The sequence below is a fragment of the Salvelinus namaycush genome, chromosome 26 (assembly GCF_016432855.1).
Source record: "Salvelinus namaycush isolate Seneca chromosome 26, SaNama_1.0, whole genome shotgun sequence".
NCBI lineage: Eukaryota > Metazoa > Chordata > Actinopteri > Salmoniformes > Salmonidae > Salvelinus > Salvelinus namaycush.
This window is the reverse complement of record NC_052332.1, coordinates 7,876,027-7,896,425: the sequence shown is the minus strand read 5'-3', so window position 1 is coordinate 7,896,425 and position 20,399 is coordinate 7,876,027. Positions and strand designations below refer to the sequence as shown.

The following is a 20,399-nucleotide window of genomic DNA, read 5'->3' as shown; positions in this document are numbered from 1 at the left end:
CCCAGTTATTTTTTTACTTACGTTTGGGTTTGGAGAGTGTTTATTATTCAAACTATAATTCTCCATCGTAATGAGCATATTTAACAGTTACAGCTCTGTGGCTAATTATCCCAGCAAACAGAGAAAAACTAGATGAGTGGTCAAAAGTTCATAAAATCCATTTCTATGGAAACCAGATGTATTATATATGTGAAAAGCTGTAGCTACATGCGAAAAGCCCAGAGTTGTTTTCCCTGAGGCTCTATAAGACATATGGATTTAACAGTTTGTTTTTAGGACATAAAACATATGGTAATCTCTCACTTGGGGTGAATTGGTTTATTTCTTGAAGGTCTTTCTGTCTGAATCCAGCTCTTATTTTACCCAAAGCAATTATAGTGAATTTAGACCAGTTATTTCTGCACATCTCTCTCTCCGGTGGAGGACTGGTTTTCAGTATTGGCTGTTTCCTCTTATTGTTCTCTCGTTCTGCTGTGCCTGTGTGGAGAGCTACGTGTATGGTGCAGACAGCTGGTTAGAGACAGAGACACAGCGCACCCTGCTGATGGTAAGGGGAACTCTACTCACTGTGGCCTGGATCTGTCAGAGGAGAAAATCAATACAGCATCCATCCTCCTTGGTGTGTGTGTGTGTGTGTGTGTGTGTGTGTGTGTGTGTGTGTGTGTGTGTGTGTGTGTGTGTGTGTGTGTGTGTGTGTGTGTGTGTGTGTGTGTGTGTGTGTGTGTGCACACGCTCAGGTTCGCGCTAGCTTTTGCCTGTGAAAAAGAGAGAGAATGAAAGTGGAGTGAGTGAGGTGAGAGAGGGAGGTGGATGGATAGCTGGGTACCTTCAAGTGTATTGAATAGTTGCTGCTTTCCCACTCACAAGTACCACCAGTCTCAGTCACATGTCTCGGAGTCATTCATCTGTGTCTGCTACTGAGATTCAGTATGATGGTCCTGTGTGCGCTTTAGTGAGTTGTAACGGTCTCCGTCTCTCCTTCTCTCTCTACCCCACGCAGGTGTGTGTGAGTGTGCCGATTTCACCACAGGACCAACCTGCGAGCGCTGCCTGGATGGTTACTATGGCAACGCGTTGATTGGCACGACCAACGACTGTCAAACTTGCCCCTGCCCGGACCGCACCAGCTGTGCTCAAATTATGGAGATTGGGGACGTGGTCTGTACCAACTGCCCTTCGGGACAGAGGGGTGAGATGAATTACTGTTACTGTTCGATTACTGTTAGATGTCTGGTAATGGGAACAAACCATGCCATTCCCCCAACCTGGGTTGGGTCCCAAATGTCACCTTAATCCCTATATCAAGGGGGGGCAAAGTACCGACCCGACCAATCTGGCCCGCGAGACATAATTTTTTAAAATAATAATAATTTGTGGTATCCAATTGGTAGTTACAGTCTTGTCCCATCGCTGCAACTACGAACTCGGGACAGGCGAAGGTCGAGCGCGATGGGACAAGGAAATCTCGGCTTGCCAAACCCTCTCCTAACCCGGACGACGCTGGGCCAATTGTGCGCCTCCTCATGGGTCTCCCAGTCACAGGCCAGCTGTGACACAGCCAGGGATCGAACCCATGTCTATAGTGATGCCTCAAGCACTGGCGCAGCGGTCTAAGGCACTGCATCACACTCGGGAGGCCCCCGCAAATTGATTTTATTAACAAACAATTGGTCCGACCAAAAAATGCGGCCCTCCGTTGATTTCAAAATCCCGATGTGGGTCCCTCGAGCAAAAAAGTTTGCCCACCCCTGCCCTATATAGTAGGGAATAGAGTGCCATTTGGGACACAACCTTGAAGTTTATTGTTTGCTCAGTGGAGCGGATTTCCACAAATTGGATTTATAAAAACCTTGCTGGTGATAGCTAACTGTCCTCGCTGTCTTGATTAAATTGATCTTGATCCTAGCATGTGTAGAGCACAGTGTGTGAATTAAAACATATTCCCTTGTCAGGTCGGGATCGTTTATTCATTACAAGAATTTCATATAACTGAATTTGAAGTTTGTCTGAAAAATATTGATTTAGGTTGAAATTAAAATGGCCACCGAACCCCCCACCCCCCCACACACAAACACAAACATCGTCTCTCCTCAGGAACCAGGTGTGAGTTGTGTGAGGACGGTTTCCACGGCGACCCCCTGGGCCGTTCTGGGCTGGTTCGGCAGTGCGAGCGGTGTGACTGTAACGGTAACGTGGACCCCAACGCACTGGGTGTGTGTGATCACATGACGGGCCGCTGCTTCAAGTGTCTGGGACACACCGAGGGAGACCACTGTCAACGTTGTCGACGCAGTTACTATGGAGATGCCATGGACCGGACGATGGCCGGGAAGTGCAAACGTGAGTGTGTGAACTTGGGAAGGGCGTATATAGGGTTGGGTTACTGTGACATAGGTTTTTTAATTAAGGAGAAATACAAAATTAAAAATGTAGAATGTATTGACAATGAATGTATTTCAATGTGTTATATCATTTGTTCGTGTGCATCAATGTGTGTTTGTGTGTCTGTGTACATGTGCCTTTTATGTGTGGATTTATAGTGAGCTTTTCTTGAGGGTTGAACAAGTTCTTTCCTCATACTGTACTATTGACTTGACTTCAGCAATTCTCACATTCTAAAGATTCTTGATAGCAGATGAATGGAATTCTCAGTAAAATAATTCTTTGTAAAAGTTAGAGCTTGAGAGTTGCGGTTAAAAGTGCCATGAGGAACTCCACAGTTGTTGTAACGTGAGAGAACATTTTCTTTACAGGCTCTCTCTCTCTCTCTGAGTGAATAGAAGTCATAGACCTATAAGGAAATAGTGTCAGTTGAACGTGGTTCAGAGAAAGAAGCGGAGAGCAGTCTGCCCTGACGAACTGACATTCCAACTGCAGTACTTTGTCTCCATTATAATGGATGAATAGAAAGAGAAAAAGTTTCAACTTTAAATACACTTTTTTCTCCTGATATACATGAAGAGCCTTGGAGGATTTGAATACTGCAGATGTATGAGTGCGAAAACAATATAAAGAGAAGCTAAAGAGTGCCAGAAACGACAGAGAGAAATAGAGACACGGAGACGGAGAGAGATAGAGGCAGTGATAGGAATAGAGACACAAAGAGCGAGAAAGATAGAGAGAGAGAGATGTACGTAATGTCTTTGTCCCCCAGAAGTACCTGAGGTGTTCCATCTATAACCCCAGGGCTGAGCAGAGTTTGCATCATAAATGGCACCCTATTCGCTACATAGTGCACAAAAGTAGTGCACTATATAGGGAATAAGGTGCCATTTGGAATGTGCACAAATATGACAAAGTGGTGAGGGAGAGGCCCATGAGTCTCCCTCAGTCTCACTCTGCTGTCTCCCTCACTGAGTTACACACACACACAGGGAAACACTGAGTTACACACACACACACACACACACACACACACACACACACACACACACACACACACACACACACACACACACACACACACAGGCTCAGGGAAATATGGCTGCCCCACAGACACCTCACAGATAGACGGCCTGCTCTTCCTCTGCACTGTTCCAGCTCACATACAGCCAGGCACACAGGCCAGACAAGACACACCCTACAAAGAGAAGGATTGTTGTACTTTATTCCTGTCTAGACTATGAACCTCAGAGGATTCTCTCTCCAGATGAAATCCTGCAACTAGTGAGGTCTGGCTGCCCGACAACCTGCGCGCTCAACCCCATCCCCTTCTCCCATTCATCACTTCCATCAACTCATCCCTGACCACTGGCTGCGTCCCCTGCCTGAATCGCTCCCCTGAATCGCTGAATCGCTCTCCTCGACTCCTCTGTCATCAAAAACTACAGACCAGTATCCCTTATTTTCTTTCCAAAACACTTGAGGGTGCTGTCTCTGACCAACTCTCTCGCTATCTCTCTCAGAATGACCTTCTTGACCCTAACCCGTCAGGCTTCAAGACAGGGCACTCAACCGAGACTGCTCTTTTGTGTGTCACAGAGGCTCACCGCACTGTCAAAGCTAACATTCTCTCCTCTGTTCTCATCCTAGATCTATCTGCTGCCTTCAACACTGTGAACTGTCAGATCCTCCTCTCCACCCTCTCAGGGCTGGGCGTCTCAGGCTCTGCACACTTTTGGATTGCATCCTACCTGGTAGGCCACTCCTACCAGGTGACGTGGAGAGGATTTGTCTCTACATCACATACTCTCACTGCTGGTGTCCCCCAGGGCTTGGTTCTAGTCCCTCTCCTCTTCTATCTATACACCAAGTCACTCGGCTCCGTCATATACTCATATGTTCTCTCTTATCATTGCTATGCACATGACACTCAACTACTTTTCTCCTTCCCCCTTCTGACACCCAGGTGGTGACACGCATCTCTGCGTGCCTGGCAGATATCTTAGCTTGGATGTCGGCCTACAACCTCAAGCTCAACCTCGACAAGATGGAGCTGCTATTCCTTCCGGGGAAGGCCTGCCCGCTCCAAGACCTCTCCATCACTGTTGACAACTCCACGGTGTCCCTTTCCCAGTGTACAAAGAAACTTGGCATGACCCTGGACAAAACCCTGTCGTTCGCTGCAACAACAAAAAAGTGACTCGCTCCTGCAGGTTCATGCTCTATAAACATCTGTAGAGTACAACCCTAACTTACACAAGGAGTGGCTCAGGTCCTTATCCAGTCACTGTCACTCGCTGTTGGCTGGGCTCCCCTGCAACTTATCCAGAACGTTGCAGCTCGCCTGGTGTTAAACCTTCCCAAGTTCTCCCATGGCACCCCGCTCCTCTGCACACTCCACTGGCTTCCAGTCGAAGCTCATATCCACTAAAAGACCATGGTACTTGCATACGGAGCAGCAAGTTGAACTGCCCCTCCATACCTTCAAGCTATGCTCAAACCGTACACCCCAACCCGAGAACTCAGATCTGCCACCTCTGACAAAAATGAAAAATGTAAATGTAGAATAGAGTGAATGGATAGATTAGAAGATAAAGTGAATGGGTTGAAGATCGAGTGATTGGATAGAGGGTGGGAAATAATCGATCACAGCAGTGTCTGCGACATTGATATAGTGATAAGCTTCAGTGTTTTGTCAGGCTTGTCACAGACATTTTTTTATACTGTGTTTAATTAGTGTACTTTTTCTGTGATGTATATGATTCATGTCACTTTTTGGAGACTGTGTTTGAATTGTGTTCTGTTTTGATCATGTACTGTATGTGTGTGTTTAGGCCACTGTACTTTTTGATACTGTATTTGATGTGAGGTTGCGTGGTTGATGTGTGGTTGACATGCGGTTGTGTCTTCCCCCAGCCTGCGACTGCAGTCCTGCAGGGACTTCTGGGTTGTTGGAGGACTGTGACCCCCAGACCGGAAGTTGTCAGTGCCTTAGTCATGTGACCGGGGGAGACTGTGGCCAGTGTTCAGTCGGCTTCTTCAACCTGCAGCCTGGAGTAGGCTGTGAGAGGTACAGGGAATTCTCCAGGGATTCCGCACTAATCTATATGGTTTAGAATAGTCCTTTAATTTATATGTTTCTATACTTCACACTGTAGTTATGTTTTGTCTCATTAATAATTATTACTGTATGTGAATCACTTTTTACATCGACTGTTTCTAAGGTGCAACTGTAACCCCATTGGCTCGTCTTCCGCGGGGTGCCACCCAATCACAGGGCAGTGTGTGTGTCGGCCGGGACTGGAGGGGCGGCTGTGCAGCACCTGTCGTATGGGCTTCTTTGGTTTCTCCTCACGAGGCTGCAGAGGTAGCTACAGTAGCCTATACTGTGATTGGGTCTAGAAGTCCTTGTGTGTCAAATACTAAGACAGGCCAAAATATATGCTAAATCAAGTCATTCTGATAACAATAAGTAAAAAATGCAAAACACAAGCATGCAATCTCTAATACTTCCATTGTTTCACCCCTCTCTGACACCCCTCTCCCCTGCCCCCTGTCCATCCCTGCCTCCCTCTGTCCCCCTATACCCTGTCCACTCCCCCTCCCCTGTCCCTCTCAGCCTGTAACTGCGACCCTATGGGCTCCAGCTCCATGCAGTGCCACACAAACGGCACCTGTCCCTGCCGCCAGGGCTTCGTGGGGTACAAGTGTGACCAGTGTGAGCTCAACTACTTCCACAACAGAGCCACGCACCAGTGTGAAGAGTGCCCCATCTGCTATGGGCTAGTCAAGGAGCAGGTAAGAGTGTGTGCGTGCGTTCGTAAGGCGTCTCACTGTCAGTCTCTCCATCTTCTTCTCTGTCCCCGTTTGACACCTTTTTGCCTGCATCTCTATCCGTCTGTCTCCCGGTCTGCTTCTCAGCCTGTCTGTGGGGGTAAATCTTCATAGGTAGTAGGTGCTGTTATTAACCCATTACCACTGCATAATTCAATTTGCTCCAAAGCAAAAGTCAGCTATTCAAACTCCTACCCAAGATTGTCTTTGTAGTCTAACAATCGTGGCCATCGGGCCTCCTTATTTAAAAAGCGAAGGTAAGTTAACAGTCAGACTGAAGTCAATGTGAAGATACAGAAATAGACCATGTGCGTCCCAAATTGCGTCCCTAATCCCTATATAGTGCACTACATTTGGCCAGAAAAGTAGTGCACTGCACTATATAGGGAGCCTTATGTTCTAAACGCTATACAGTGGCTTTTCTCTGCAGGCAAAGCCAATAGCAGAGTTTGGTACTTTCTGTACATATGCTTGTTCTTGCTAAAGTGGTTTGTGTTTTTTTCTCTAGCAAACCATTCGTGTACCTGGGAAAGACTGCTGTGATTTCCACAGTGTTAGCAATTCAAAGGACACCGGGGTCCGGTCTGCTCAGAGCCCATAAAATGACTCTCCTCTACCTACCAGTCTCTTTCTCTCATCTCTTTCTCTCTACCATGCAGTCTCTTTCTCTCACATCTCTTCATCTCTCACTCTCATATCTCACCTCTTGGCTCTTTACTACACACCTTCCTCCCTTCTAAAGACAGGAGAGAGAAAAAGGAGGGGGGGTGGACAGAATGGAACCATAGAGGGAGTGCTACAGTATAGAAAAAGGGGGAGAAATCCTTTCCTCTCTTGTGCTGTATACAGTATGTTCCTTTTGTTCATGTACGTTTAAAAAGCAACAACTGCAAGATACCATACTGTGTTGTGTGTGGAGTTATTGTTGCTCTTGCCGTAATATAATAACAGATGTTACCTCCGGTTGGGCTGAAGTGTCCAAATTACAGGTTTTTAAAGTGGATGTGGGTGAGTGTCCACCAAGGAGAGTGAAAGAGAAGTGGTTTTATAAATGCCCTCTCCACCTACAGATGTACTATCTTCATTTGACCAGTTTCTCACAGCAGACAAATCATCCTGCAGCAACAGGACATGTGAATTATTATGTGGATTATAATTAAAGGACATGTTTATAGGGGTTGTTGCAAAGGGCAAATCCACTCAATCCACTTTTTATGTGAGAACTACAATCTTTTGAAGCCGTTTTAAACCTCGAATTCACTACAAATTGCATTTTCTGTTGCACAGGACAATTCTCTGCGACAACAGAGTGATCAAATTAAGATAGGACATCTGTACCTCCTCACCTGCTAGTGTTTAGCAGCGACACACACACACACACACAGGTTGAGCCTGCTAATTGCCTATTCCAAAAACGTTTGGCTCCCCAGCCAGTAATATGCCTTAATCATAGAGGCCTGGAAGCTCATGCAAAAGCAAGGTCCACTTAAGAATTGACAACCAATGTATGAAACTGTGCTTAGGGTTGAGTTGGCCCTGTTCCCACTGCACAGAGAGTATTGCTTTTAAAATGTACAATCGTTTTCACGTTAAGATAGACAATCTACTCTTAAGGTAGATGTTTATCTCTGTGTTTTGAATGAGACTAAATACACTGTAAATATGGCTGGGTGTGATTTGTTATTGGCCACTGTGGGATCATGTTATCATCTGCTTTCATTGACAATCTCATGTTTAAAAAGGTCCAATGTAGCCATTTTTATTTCAATATCAAATCACTTCTGGGTAACAATTAAGTTGTGTTTTCAATTTTAAATGGCAAAATAGAAAAACAAATGTCTTCTTAGCAAAGAGCAATTTCTCAAGCAGGAACTTTGCTCGGACTGTCTGGGTGTGGTCTTAGTGGGGAGGGGACAACTGAAAACTAGCTGTTATTGGCAGAGAGGTTTGGAACTCTTTCTTGTTGGTCTATTAGTAATTTACTGCCTGGTGATGTCACCCTACCACAACAAACTGAAATTCCAGGTGTTTTTTTCCCCAAAACAGCTCTAACACTTAAAGGGCAGTATCATAATTTTCAACATTTTACAGTATTATTACAACATCAGTGTGGAAATATATATAAAACACAGGAAATCAAGTTTTTGACTGCACAGGGCCTTTAAAAGGGTGAAATGCGTACATCTATACAAAACTTTTCCAGGTCCTGGATCTGAGAGGAAACCATATCTTCGTTAGGAACCAGTTTGGGGTCAAAAAGTTGTTCTTTTTTCATTACACACTTTGGGAGCAGCCTACCAGAGTGCAGATTTGTATTTTTTCATCGTTGACAATCTCCCCCACCCAACCTCCATTGTATGGTGTTCCGGTGTTTTCCCATACAGGCAGGGAAGCTGAAGGCACGGCTGCAGGATTTGGAGAAGCTCCTGGCACGCTTCGACTGCCGGAGTGGCTACGGACGCCAGCATCACGTGCGCGAGTATCACGTGCGCCAGCATCACGAGCGTGGCCATCAGGGGGAGGACAGCCTGCCCAATGCGCTGGAGGACTTCCTGGCTATCCAAGGTAAACAATCAGCACCCACCCACTCACTCATTCCACGCGATCAATCAGAAAACTCTGTGACAGTTTGTCATTTTCAACCAACCAGTCAGGAAATCGGAAATCCCACTTATTCGGCCATTATACCTGACATATAGCCCATCTCACACTGTAGATTACAACTCCATTACACCATCCCGCTCCGTAGATCAAGTAGACCTAGAGCAGATGACACCAAACTGCACTGTCCATGCCTAGCTGACTGTTCAGCTAGACATTGTTAAAGATATAATCCAACATAATGGGATAGAACGAGACAGAATCAGCATGAATCAGCAGTCAACCAGCCTAACAATCATCTCTTCACAATTATGGAATTTCTCATTATTTTATGAGCAGAGAGGGAAGTACCATAAAAGGCTTACAGGTTCATTGATATGGACAGAATGGAGGCTGAATCCCAACAATACAGAACAAGGCAGGCAGGGCTGTGTATGAGCAACTTAATCCCTATTTGTATAACAGATGCAGCAAGCACATCTTTAATCCCTGTACCTCATTATGATTAGAGCTATAATCAGGATTATGGCTGTCCAACCGCTGCCCACCCTACTTTGGTACACCACTAGTCTTCGTTGGTGGGATATTCTGCTCTGTGTGGTCCAATAACGCTAGGCTAGGAGGGGGGCTCTATGCTGACACACAGAGACAGAACAGTATGCACGCAGACAAACACACGCACACAGACACAGTTTATCATCTCACAGAGCGAACAATGCGGTAATGACCCTCCTCGCACAAATAGACCCAGAATGCCACATTAGCTAGGCACACAGCAGTTAACATTATGAGACAAACAATCAAACTAGAACAACAACCAAAGGCAACTGGACTCACTGTGCGGTGAGATCAGTCTGAGAATTTACAATTGACCATATGCAGGCCGTGATAAAATGCAACGGTTCCACTACAAATCATACTACAAAGGGGTTGGCAGGCCTTGTGTCCCAAATCACAATAATATTGAAATGGAATCCAAAGGACCCGTTTAATGATCCATGCTGTGTATTTTGAAGTTTGCTCACATCTGTTTCTTTGATTCCCCGCAGAGGCAAAAGAAGCCTTTGTCAAACAGTTTGCTCTCCTGGAGATGTCGACACACACTCTCTCAGCCCAGCTGCACACTGTTACCACAGCTATGAACTGTAGCGCCAGCATGGAGGAAGAGCAGGAGGAAGGGTGGAGAACATTGTGCAGGACCCTTGCTGACTCTGAGTCAGTGGTTATAAGTGCACGGACCCAGCTGATGCAGGCAACTCTGGACCTGGACAACATGGTCAGTGGGACATTTACTCTCACACTGTCTCTGAGTTACTAGTGGCTATTCAGTAGAGGTTCAAATGTCTTGATCAATAGGGATCCCTAAAGCACAGTATTTCTCAATCTGAAGCTCCATAGCTCTAAAATCGAGTGAGTGAGCACACAGTTTCTCTGACTAACGCTCGGCTGAAATGAAGGATTTGTTCTGCCACAGCTCAAGCTTTTCCCCGTGTCTTCACGCTCAATAGCGTCAGCTTGGAATCTATTATGAAATATGGCTGCCGTGTTATGTGGTTCTGGGGAAATGAGAGCGCTTGTTTTGGCAGTGCTTCGGGTGTTTGTGTGTGTGCGTGCGTTCGCTCGTGCGTGCGCTTAACTTACCTCCCCAGTCGTTTGGGCAAGCCTGGAGCCAGAGCAATGCCATTCCACATTAACAAGCACGACGACTCCAAAACAGGAAGAGTAGTGTGTGTGTCATATATTGTGATTCAATTATTAGAATTTTCTCAAAAGATATGTCACGAGGTAAAATAGTCAACATTTATCTGCTGGTGCCACAACAGAAAAACTTTGCCGCTGGGTAAATAGAAACATTGCCGCCGTATACATTAGTGAGTGAATGTGTGTAATTGCAGCCTTCAGTATGTCTTCTCGAAATGCCTATTGAACAGTGAGTTCTGAGTCAGTCTACTTTGAGTTGGACATTGGTCATCTAAGGTCAGCAGATAACTGTGCATGGTCACAATTCAGGTTTAAAATATCCACTGATGTCAGCCTATACAGATCATACTGTATAAACATTGTCCTCGGTTTTCTTTGTCTATGAGACTGCACAGTTTCAGTTTTTCCCACTTTGCTCTGCTTTTCCAAAGGTCATTCCTTTCAAGGTGACACCTGAGCCCAACCGCTGGAACTCAGCAGTGAACGATTCAGAGATACTTATGAAAAGGTAAGTCACTGGAGGTCAATAGACTAAGTGGCCAATTATAACACACAAAGGTCATCTTCTTCTCATAGAGGCACTGCCTCTTCCATCTGTCAGTCACACAATGGCTGGCCTGCCACCGACACCCTCTGTCAATGACAACAGTACAAAGCCTCTGAATATGCTGAATGAATGCACATTAGGTCTAGTGAGAGGAAGTAGAGAGATCGACTAAATACCTGGTATCCATTTGACCTGTGCTCAGCAGACCTGTTGGTTTTCTGTCAAATACTTTGAGCTGTTTCATCAAACTTGCCTGGAGTGCCATATGGGCGCTGTCAGTGTTTGCATATTTGGGTCTATTCCATTGGTTCCATTGTAGCACAAGATTAGCCAAGCTGAAGTATTTGATATAAAAAATACTATTTGAACTCAGGTGTGGTAGTCAGGCCCATATATATACAGTACCAGTCAAAGGTTTGGACACCTCCTCATTCAAGGGATTTTCTTCATGTTTTACTATTTTCTACATTGTAGATTATTACTGAAGACATCAAATCTATGAAATAACACATGGAATCATGTAGTAATCCAAAAAAGTGTTAAACAAATCAAAATATATTTAACATATTTGAGATTCTTCAAAGTAGCCACCATTTGCCTTGATGAGAGCTTTGCACACTCTTGGCATTCTCTCAACCAGCTTCATGATGTAGTCACCTGGAATGCATTTCAATTAACAGGGGTGCCTTGTTAAAAATGAATTTGTGGACTTTCTTTCCTTCTTAATGCATTTGAGACAATCAGTTGTGTTGTGACAAGGTAGGGGTGGTATACAGAAGATAGCCATATTTGGTAAAATACCAAGTCCATATTATGGCAAGAGCAGCTCAAATAAGCAAAGAGAAACAACAGTCCATCATTACTTTAGGACATGAAGGAACATTTCAAGAACTTTGAACGTTTCTTTAAGTGCAGTCGCGAAAGCCATCAAGCACTATGATGAAACTAGCTCTCATGAGGACCGCCACAGGAAAGAAAGACCCAGAGTGTCTTCTGCTGCAGAGGATCCTCTGCTGCAGAGGATAAGTTCATTAGAGTTAACTGCACCTCAAATTGCAGCCCAAATAAATGTTTCACAGAGTTCAAGTAACAGACACATCTCAACATCAACTGTTCAGAGGAGACTGCGTGAATCAGGCCTTCATGGTCGAATTGCTGCAAATAAACCACTACTAAAGGACACCAATAAGAAGAAGAGACTTGCTTGGGCCAATAAACTCGAGCAATGGACAGTGGACCGGTGGAAATCTGTCCTTTGGTCTGATGAGTCCAAATGTGAGATTTTTTTTTCCAACCGCCGTGTCTTTGTGAGACGCAGATTAGGTGAACGGATAATCTCTGCATGTGTGGTTCCTACCATGAAGCATGGAGGAGGTGGTGTGATGGTGTGGGGGTGCATTGTTGGTGACACTGTCTGTGAATTCTTTAGAATTCAAGGCACACTTAACCAGCATGGCTACCACAGCATTCTGCAGCGATACGCCATCCCATCTGGTTTGCGGTTAGTGGGACTATCATTTGTTTTTCAACAGGACAACGACCAAACACACCTCCAGGCTGTCTAAGGGCTATTTGAACAAGAAGGAGAGTGATGGAGTGCTGCATCAAATGACCTGGACTCCACAATCACCTGACCTCAACCCAATTTGAGATGGTTTGGGATGAGTTGGACCACAGAGTGAAGGAAACGCATCCAACAAGTGCTCAGCATATGTGGGAACTCCTTCAAGACTGTTGGAAAATAATTCAAGGTGAAGCTGTTTGAGAGAATGCCAAGAGTGTGCAAAGCTGTCATCAAGGAAAACGGTGGCTACTCTGAAGAATTTGTTTAACACTTTTTGGGTTGATACATGATTCCATATGTGTTGTTTCATAGTTTTGATGTCTTCACTATTATTCTACAATGTAGAAAATAGTAAAAAATAAAGAAAAACCCTTGAATGAGTAGGGTTGTCCAAACTTTTGACTGGTACTGTATATATACACCAACGTTCAAAACTTTGGGGTCACTTAGAAATGTTCTTGTTTTTGAAAGAAAATCAAATTTTCTGTCCATTAAAATAACATCAAATTGATCAGAAATACAGCATAGACATTGTTAATATTGTAAATGACTATTGTAGCTGTAAATGGCTGATTTTTTATAGAATATATACTTCGGCATTCAGAGGCCAATTATCAACAACCATCATCTCCTGTGTTCCAATGGAACGTTAGCTAATCCAAGTTTATAATTTTAAAAGGCTAATTGATCATTAGAAAACTCTGCCTAGAAGGCCAGCATCCCGAGGTTGCCTCTTCCCTGTTGTTGTTCAGACTGGTGTTTTGTACTATTTAATGAAGCTGCCAGTTGAGGACTTGTGAGGTGTCTGTTTCTCAAACTAGACACTCTAATGTACTTGTCCTCTTGCTCAGTTGTGCACCGGGGCCTACCACTCCTCTTTCTATTCTGGTTAGAGCCAATTTGCGCTGTTCTATGAAGGGAGTAGTACACAGCGTTATACGAGATCTTCAGTTTCTTGGCAATTTCTCGCATGGAATAGCCTTCATTTATCAGAACAAGAATAGACTGATGAGTTTCAGAAGAAAGTTCTTTGTTTCTGGCCATGTTGAGCGTGTAATCGAACGCACAAATGCTGAGGCTCCAGATACTCAAGTAGTCTAAAGAAGGCCAGTGTTGTTGCTTCTTTAATCAGCACTACAGTGTTCAGCTGTGATTACATAATTAAAAAAGGGTTTTCTAATGATCAATTAGTCTTTTAAAATTATCAACTTGGATTAGCTAACACAACGTTCCATTGGAACACAGGAGTGATGGTTGCTGATAATGAGCCTCTGTACGCCTATGTACAGTTGATGTCGGAACTTTACATACATCTTAGCCAGAATGATTTCTTTCAGCTTTTATTTCTTTAATGACATTCCCAGTGGGTCAGAAGTTTCCATACACTCAATTAGTATTTGGTAGCATTGCCTTTAAATTGTTTAACTTGGGTCAAACGTTTCGGGTAGCCTTCCACAAGCTTCCCACAATAAGTAGGGTGAATTTTGGCCCATTCCTCCTGACAAAGCTGGTGTAACTGAGTCAGGTGTGTAAGCCTCCTTGCTCGCACACGCTTTTGTACGGGATTGAGGTCAGGGCTTTGTGATGGCCACTCCAATACCTTGACTTTGTTGTCCTTAAGCCATTTTGCCACAACTTTGGAAGTATGCTTGGGGTCATTGTCCATTTGGAAGACCCATTTACGACCAAGCTTTAACTTCCTGACTGATGTCTTGAGATGTTGCTTCAATATATCCACCTAATTTCTTTCCTCGTGATGCCATCTATTTTGTGAAGTGCACCAGTCCCTCCTGCAGCAAAGCACCCCCACAACATGATGCTGCCACCCCTGTGCTTCACGGTTGGGATGGTGTTCTTCGGCTTGCAAGCATCCCCCTTTTTCCTCCAAACATAACAATGGTCATTACGGTCAAACAGTTCTATTTTTGTTTCATCAGACCAGAGGACATTTCTACAAAAAGTACAATCTTTGTCCCCATGTGTAGTTATAAACCGTAGTCTGGCTTTTTTATGGCGGTTTAGGAGCAGTGGCTTCTTTCTTGCTGAGCAGCCTTTCAGGTTATGTCGATATAGGACTCGTTTTACTGTGGATATAGATACTTTTGTACCTGTTTCGTCCAGCATCTTCACAAGGTCCTTTGCTGTTGTTCTGGGATTAATTTGCACTTTTCGCACCAAAGTACATTCATCTCTAGCAGACAGAGCGCGTCTCCTTCCTGAGCGGTATGACGGCTGCATGGTCCCATGGTGTTTATCTTCTTATGGCTAGGCCTTGACAACATTCCGCTGAAAAGGCAGCGTGCAAAATCCCAAACATTTTTTTTTAAATATGTAACTTTCATACATTCACAAGTGCAATACACCAAATTAAAGCATAACTTCTTGTTAGTCTACCCATCGTGTCTGATTTCAAAAAGACTTTACAGCGAAAGCACACCATATGATTATGTTAGGTCAGAGCCTAGTCACAAAAACACACACAGCCATTTTCCAGCCAAAAAGCAGAAATAGAGATAAAATGAATCACTAACCTCTGATGATCTTCATCAGATGACACTCATAGGACTTCATGTTACACAATACATATATGTTTTGTTCGATAAAGTTCATATTTATATCCAAAAATCTCAGTTTACATTGGTGCTTTATGGTCAGTAATGTTGTGCATCGAAAACATCCGGCGAATTTTCAGAGAGCCACATCAATTTACAGAAATACTCATCATAAACTTTGATAAAAGATACAAGTATTATGCACAAAATTATAGATATACTTCTCCTTAATGCAACCGCTGTGTCAGATTTCAAAAAAGCTTTACGGAAAAAGCAAACCATGCAATAATCTGAGTACGGCGCTCAGACAAAAACAAGCAATGCAGATACCCGCCATATTGTGAAGTCAACAGAAGTCAGAAATAGCGTTATAAATATTCACTTACCTTTGATGATCTTCATCAGAATGCACTCCCAGGAATCCCAGTTCCACAATAAATGTTTGATTTGTTCGATAAAGTCCATAATTTATGTCCAAATACCTCCTTTTTTTACCGCGTTCAGTTCACAATCCAAACCTACGAGGCGCGGGCAAGTCCAGGTGAAAGTTCAGATGAAAAGTTCAAAAAGTTATATTACAGTTCGTAGAAACATGTCAAACGATGTATAGAATCAATCTTTAGGATGTTTTTAACATAAATCTTCAATAATGTTCCAGCCGGAGAATTCCTTTGTCATTAGAATTGCAATGGAACGCAGGTCGCTCTCACGTGAGCGCACGTGACCAGCTCATGCCACTCTGGCAGACCCCTGACTCAATCAGCTCTCCTTTCCCCCTCCTTCACAGTAGAAGCACCAAACAAGGTTCTAAAGACTGTTGACATCTTATGGAAGCCTTAAGAAGTGCAATATGACCCCATAGACACTGTTTATTCGATAGGTAATGAGTTGAAAAACTACAAACCTCAGATTTCCCACTTCCTGGTTGTATTTTTCTCCGGTTTTCGCCTGCCATCTGAGTTCTGTTATACTCACAGACATCATTCAAACAGTTTTAGAAACTTCAGAGTGTTTTCTATCCAATTCTACTCATAATATGCATATATTAGCTTCTGGGCCAGAGTAGCAGGAAGTTTACTCTGGGCACGCTTTTCATCCGAACGTGAAAATGCTGCCCCCTATCCCAAACAGGATTTATACTTGCGTACTATTGTTTGTACAGATGAACGTGGTACCTTCAGGCGTTTGGAAATTGCTCCCAAGGATGAACCAGGCTTGTGGAGGTCCACAATTGTTTTTCTGAGGTCTTGGCTGATTTCTTTTGATTTTCCCATCATGTTAAGCAATGAGGCACACATCCACAGGTACACCACCAATTGACTCAAATTATGTCAATTAGCCTATCAAAAGCTTCTAAAGCCATGATATTATTTTCTGGAATTTTCCAAGCTGTTTGAAGGCACAGTCAACTTAGTGTATGTAAACTTCTGACCCACTGGAATTGTGATACAGTGAATTATAAGTGAAATAATCTGTCTGTAAACAATTGTTGGAAAAATTACTTGTGTCATGCACAAAGTAGATGTCCTAATCGACTTGCCAAAACTATAGTTTGTTAACAAGAAATTTGTGGAGTGGTTGAAAATCGAGTTTTAATGACTCCAACCTAAGTGTATGTAAACTTCCGATTTCAACTGTAGATATTCCATAAAAAAATCTGTCGTTTCCAGCTACAATAGTCATTTACAACATTAACAATGTCTACACTGTATTTCTGATCAATTTGATGTTTTTTTTCTTTTAAAAACAAGGACATTTCTAAGTGACCCCAAACTTTTGAACGGTAGTGTGTATACATTTTATATGATTCCTTGTCTCTTTCTTTCTCCGTCTGTCAGTCACACAGAGATGGCTGGTCATATAGAGGCTATAGCGACCAAGGCTTTCATGGCCTCCAACCAGACCTACTCTCTCCTGATGGACCTACTGGAGGACAAGTCTATTGAGGAATACATCAGCAACCTCACGGAGCAGTGAGTAACTAGGCATCACACACACGGGCTGGGAATTGCCAGGGACTTCACACTTTCATCACAATACTTAGGTGCCGATATATGTATTGCGATTCTCACAATTCTGTATGTGTTGTTACGAAACCAATAACCAGCCTACTGATTTTGCTGCACTCGTTATGTCTAGGGGTCTTGGGTCTAGTTAACTGGTCTGTAACATGATTTAAGATGTGCATCGATGTGAGAAATCAGCGTATGCGCCTAGGTGTTGAATGTACATGTGCCTAGGGAGTCAACAACCTTACCTTGGTCCAAGGCCTTTCTTGACCTCTTGGTCGGCCAGTCCAAGTGGATCGTTATGTGTTCAGACGGTGACGAAAATAAATGTACACAAATGGAAACTACAAACAGTTGTCGTGGAAATTACCACTAAGGACCCCAAAGTCAAGCTTAAATTAATTTAAGTTTATTCATGCCGGTGGAGAGATTACAGACAAACAGCACTTCATGTGGAGTTTAGTCAGAAGCTCTGATGAGGTTTTTTACCCCATCAGTATATTTATACCATCGCTACAGGTTACACGAAGATAGCCAAGTGCATCCTTTCTCAGCAAAGCGTTTGCTCCCAGTGACCGGCTGCAGAGGAGGAGAACACCTGGCAACCACAGTCTGGGCATTCAGCCAATATTTCCACCCGCTGACCTTGTGAGAACAAACCTCAGACACCGTGTCTGTCTACAACAGACACATTTCTAGTATGCAACAGGTCAAACGTATGATAATTGTGAGACACTGAAAAAGCAGAAAGAGACATAGTAAAACTCTACTACACTACCACTCCTTTTGTCACTTATTCATGATAGTTAACAATATTTTACACATGTCTATCAAAAGGGAGGTATCTATACTAAAATTAGAAACTCAAATGGAAAGTGAACACCCAGGAAACCAGTGTGCCTCAAACCTTATCCCGTTACCCTTACTGGTAAATACTTTAACAAGGCACAGTACCACTCATTCCATTATCCTTACTGGTAAATACTTTAACAAGGCACAGTACCACTCATTCCATTACCCTTACTGGTAAATACTTTAACAAGGCACAGTACCACTCATTCCATTAACGGCATCTCATGAAAAAACAGCTGATCATCACAGTCATTGCGTGGGGGGGGGGGGGGGGGGGGGGGGGGTATTAAACATCACAACTGCAGTCAGACGAGAAGCTAAAGATGAACAGATTACTTTACAACAGGCGAGCATCATAATAATATCAACCATAATATCGACGGGACAGTAATGGAGAGGGTAGTACGTTTTAAGTTCCTCGGCGTACACATCACGGACAAACTGAATTGGTTCACCCACACAGACAGCGTTGTGAAGAAGGCGCAGTAGCGCCTCTTCAACCTCAGGAGGCTGAAGAAATTTGGCTTGTCACCAAAAGCACTCACAAACTTCTACAGATGCACAATCGATAGCATCCTGTCGGGCTCTATCACCGCCTGGTACGGCAACTGCTCCACCCACAACCGTAAGGCTCTCCAGAGGGTAGTGAGGTCTGCACAACGCATCACTGGGGGCAAACTACCTGCCCTCCAGGACACCTACACCACCCGGTGTCACAGGAAGGCCATAAAGATCACCAAGGACAACAACCACCCGAGCCACTGCCTGTTCACCCCGCTATCATCCAGAAGGCGAGGTCAGTACAGGTGCATCAAAGCAGGGACCCGAGAGACTGAAAAACAGCTTCTATCTCAAGGCCATCAGACTGTTAAACAGCCACCACTAACATTGAGTGGCTGCTGCCAACATACTGTCTCAACTCCAGCCCACTTTAATAATGGAAATTTATGGGAATTTATCAGAAATGTATCACTAGCCACATTAAACAATGCCACTTAATATAATGTACATGTATATACTGTACTCTATCATCTACTGCATCTTGCCATCTTTATGTAATACATGTATCACTAGCCATTTTAAACTATGCCACTTTTTTGTTTACATACCCTACATTACTCATCTCATATGTATATACTGTACTCGATACCATCTACTGCATCTTGCCTATGCCGTTCTGTACCATCACTTATTCACTTCATTATAGATTTTATAAATTATGGGGTACTGTGTGTAGATTGAAGAGGGAAAAAAATATTTAATTAAATTTAGAATAAGGATGTAATGTAACAAAATGTGGAAATAGTGAAGGGGTCTGAATACTTTCCGTATGTACTGTATGTATATTTTCTACTGCTCTAGGGATATAATTATTGTTTGGATAACCCTATTTACTATTATGTATTGATTGTATTAGTATTTTTAAAAATTACGCTCAATGTAATGTGCACTGCAGAGAACACCGGAAGAAGAGTTATCACAGTAAATGATTGTCATTTTTGTTTGTGTCAACTAATCCCATAAGGGGAGAATTGACACGAAAATAAAATGTAATTCATTCATTCTCAGACACACCTACACAGTACACGGCGCAGATACACACTCTTTATCTCTTCCCCTCTCTCTCTCTTTCTCTCTCGCTTTCTTGCAGCACCATCCCTCCAACACTGTCTCTCTTTAAAGGCTCCACATAAGGTGCGAAAAAAGCCTGTTAACCTGCACAGAGCAGAGGATAAAAACAGCCCTAAGAGATGTTCATTGCGCCTTGAAGCAATATCTGAACACAGTACCTAATTTCCAACAATTTTGTTGCTCCTCTGTCATGCTATATATTTTTTCCCAAACAGGGCCTAGAAGTGGTTTAGTTAGCTGTAGCGGTGCCCCACAACAAAATGTCATAAATCTGCCTCTTTTTAGCAGTTCTTTAAGGCACACTGGTTGAGAAAGTAAGACATTTAGTCACAGGGGAACAGCTCTATTCCTTCCTCTTTAAGCCTATTGCTTTCATGGAGTAGCAGCATGGAGGGAGCAGCATCGCTTAGCATGAGATTGCTCTGAGGATTATCCCAAACGCTCAACGAAAAAATGCAAATCCCTCTGGTGGCCACGCCTCGGTGGGAGTGGGTGGGAGGCAAAGAAACTTGAAATTGATTTCCTTCATACCAGCACTAGTCTGCTTGGTTCTGGGGAATTCTGTTATTCTTTCAGAGCAATTTGGTGGGTGGGTGGGTAGGTAGGTAGAAATCAGGGAGTGTGTGTGTGTGTATACATGTGTCCATTGATAAATATGAGGGACACTCAAGAATCAAAACACTGAACGATCTAACCTCTTTCTCTCCCTCTTCACCCTCCCCTTT

The 20,399-nt window shown here is 43.6% G+C and overlaps 1 protein-coding gene across 1 annotated transcript in view; it reads left to right on the top strand.

Moving 5' to 3' along the window:
- The window catches only part of lamc3 (laminin, gamma 3), a 235,332-nt gene extending 218,174 nt beyond the window's left edge, over positions 1-17,158 (top strand). The window contains exons 13-21 of the mRNA XM_038965701.1: positions 1,001-1,189; positions 2,095-2,340; positions 5,299-5,452; positions 5,607-5,749; positions 6,002-6,180; positions 8,601-8,781; positions 9,867-10,093; positions 10,950-11,026; positions 17,020-17,158. Coding sequence (XP_038821629.1) covers positions 1,001-1,189; positions 2,095-2,340; positions 5,299-5,452; positions 5,607-5,749; positions 6,002-6,180; positions 8,601-8,781; positions 9,867-10,093; positions 10,950-11,026; positions 17,020-17,158 — 1,535 coding nt within the window. The remainder of the gene's footprint in view (positions 1-1,000; positions 1,190-2,094; positions 2,341-5,298; positions 5,453-5,606; positions 5,750-6,001; positions 6,181-8,600; positions 8,782-9,866; positions 10,094-10,949; positions 11,027-17,019) is intronic.
- Positions 17,159-20,399: the final 3,241 nt, after the last annotated feature.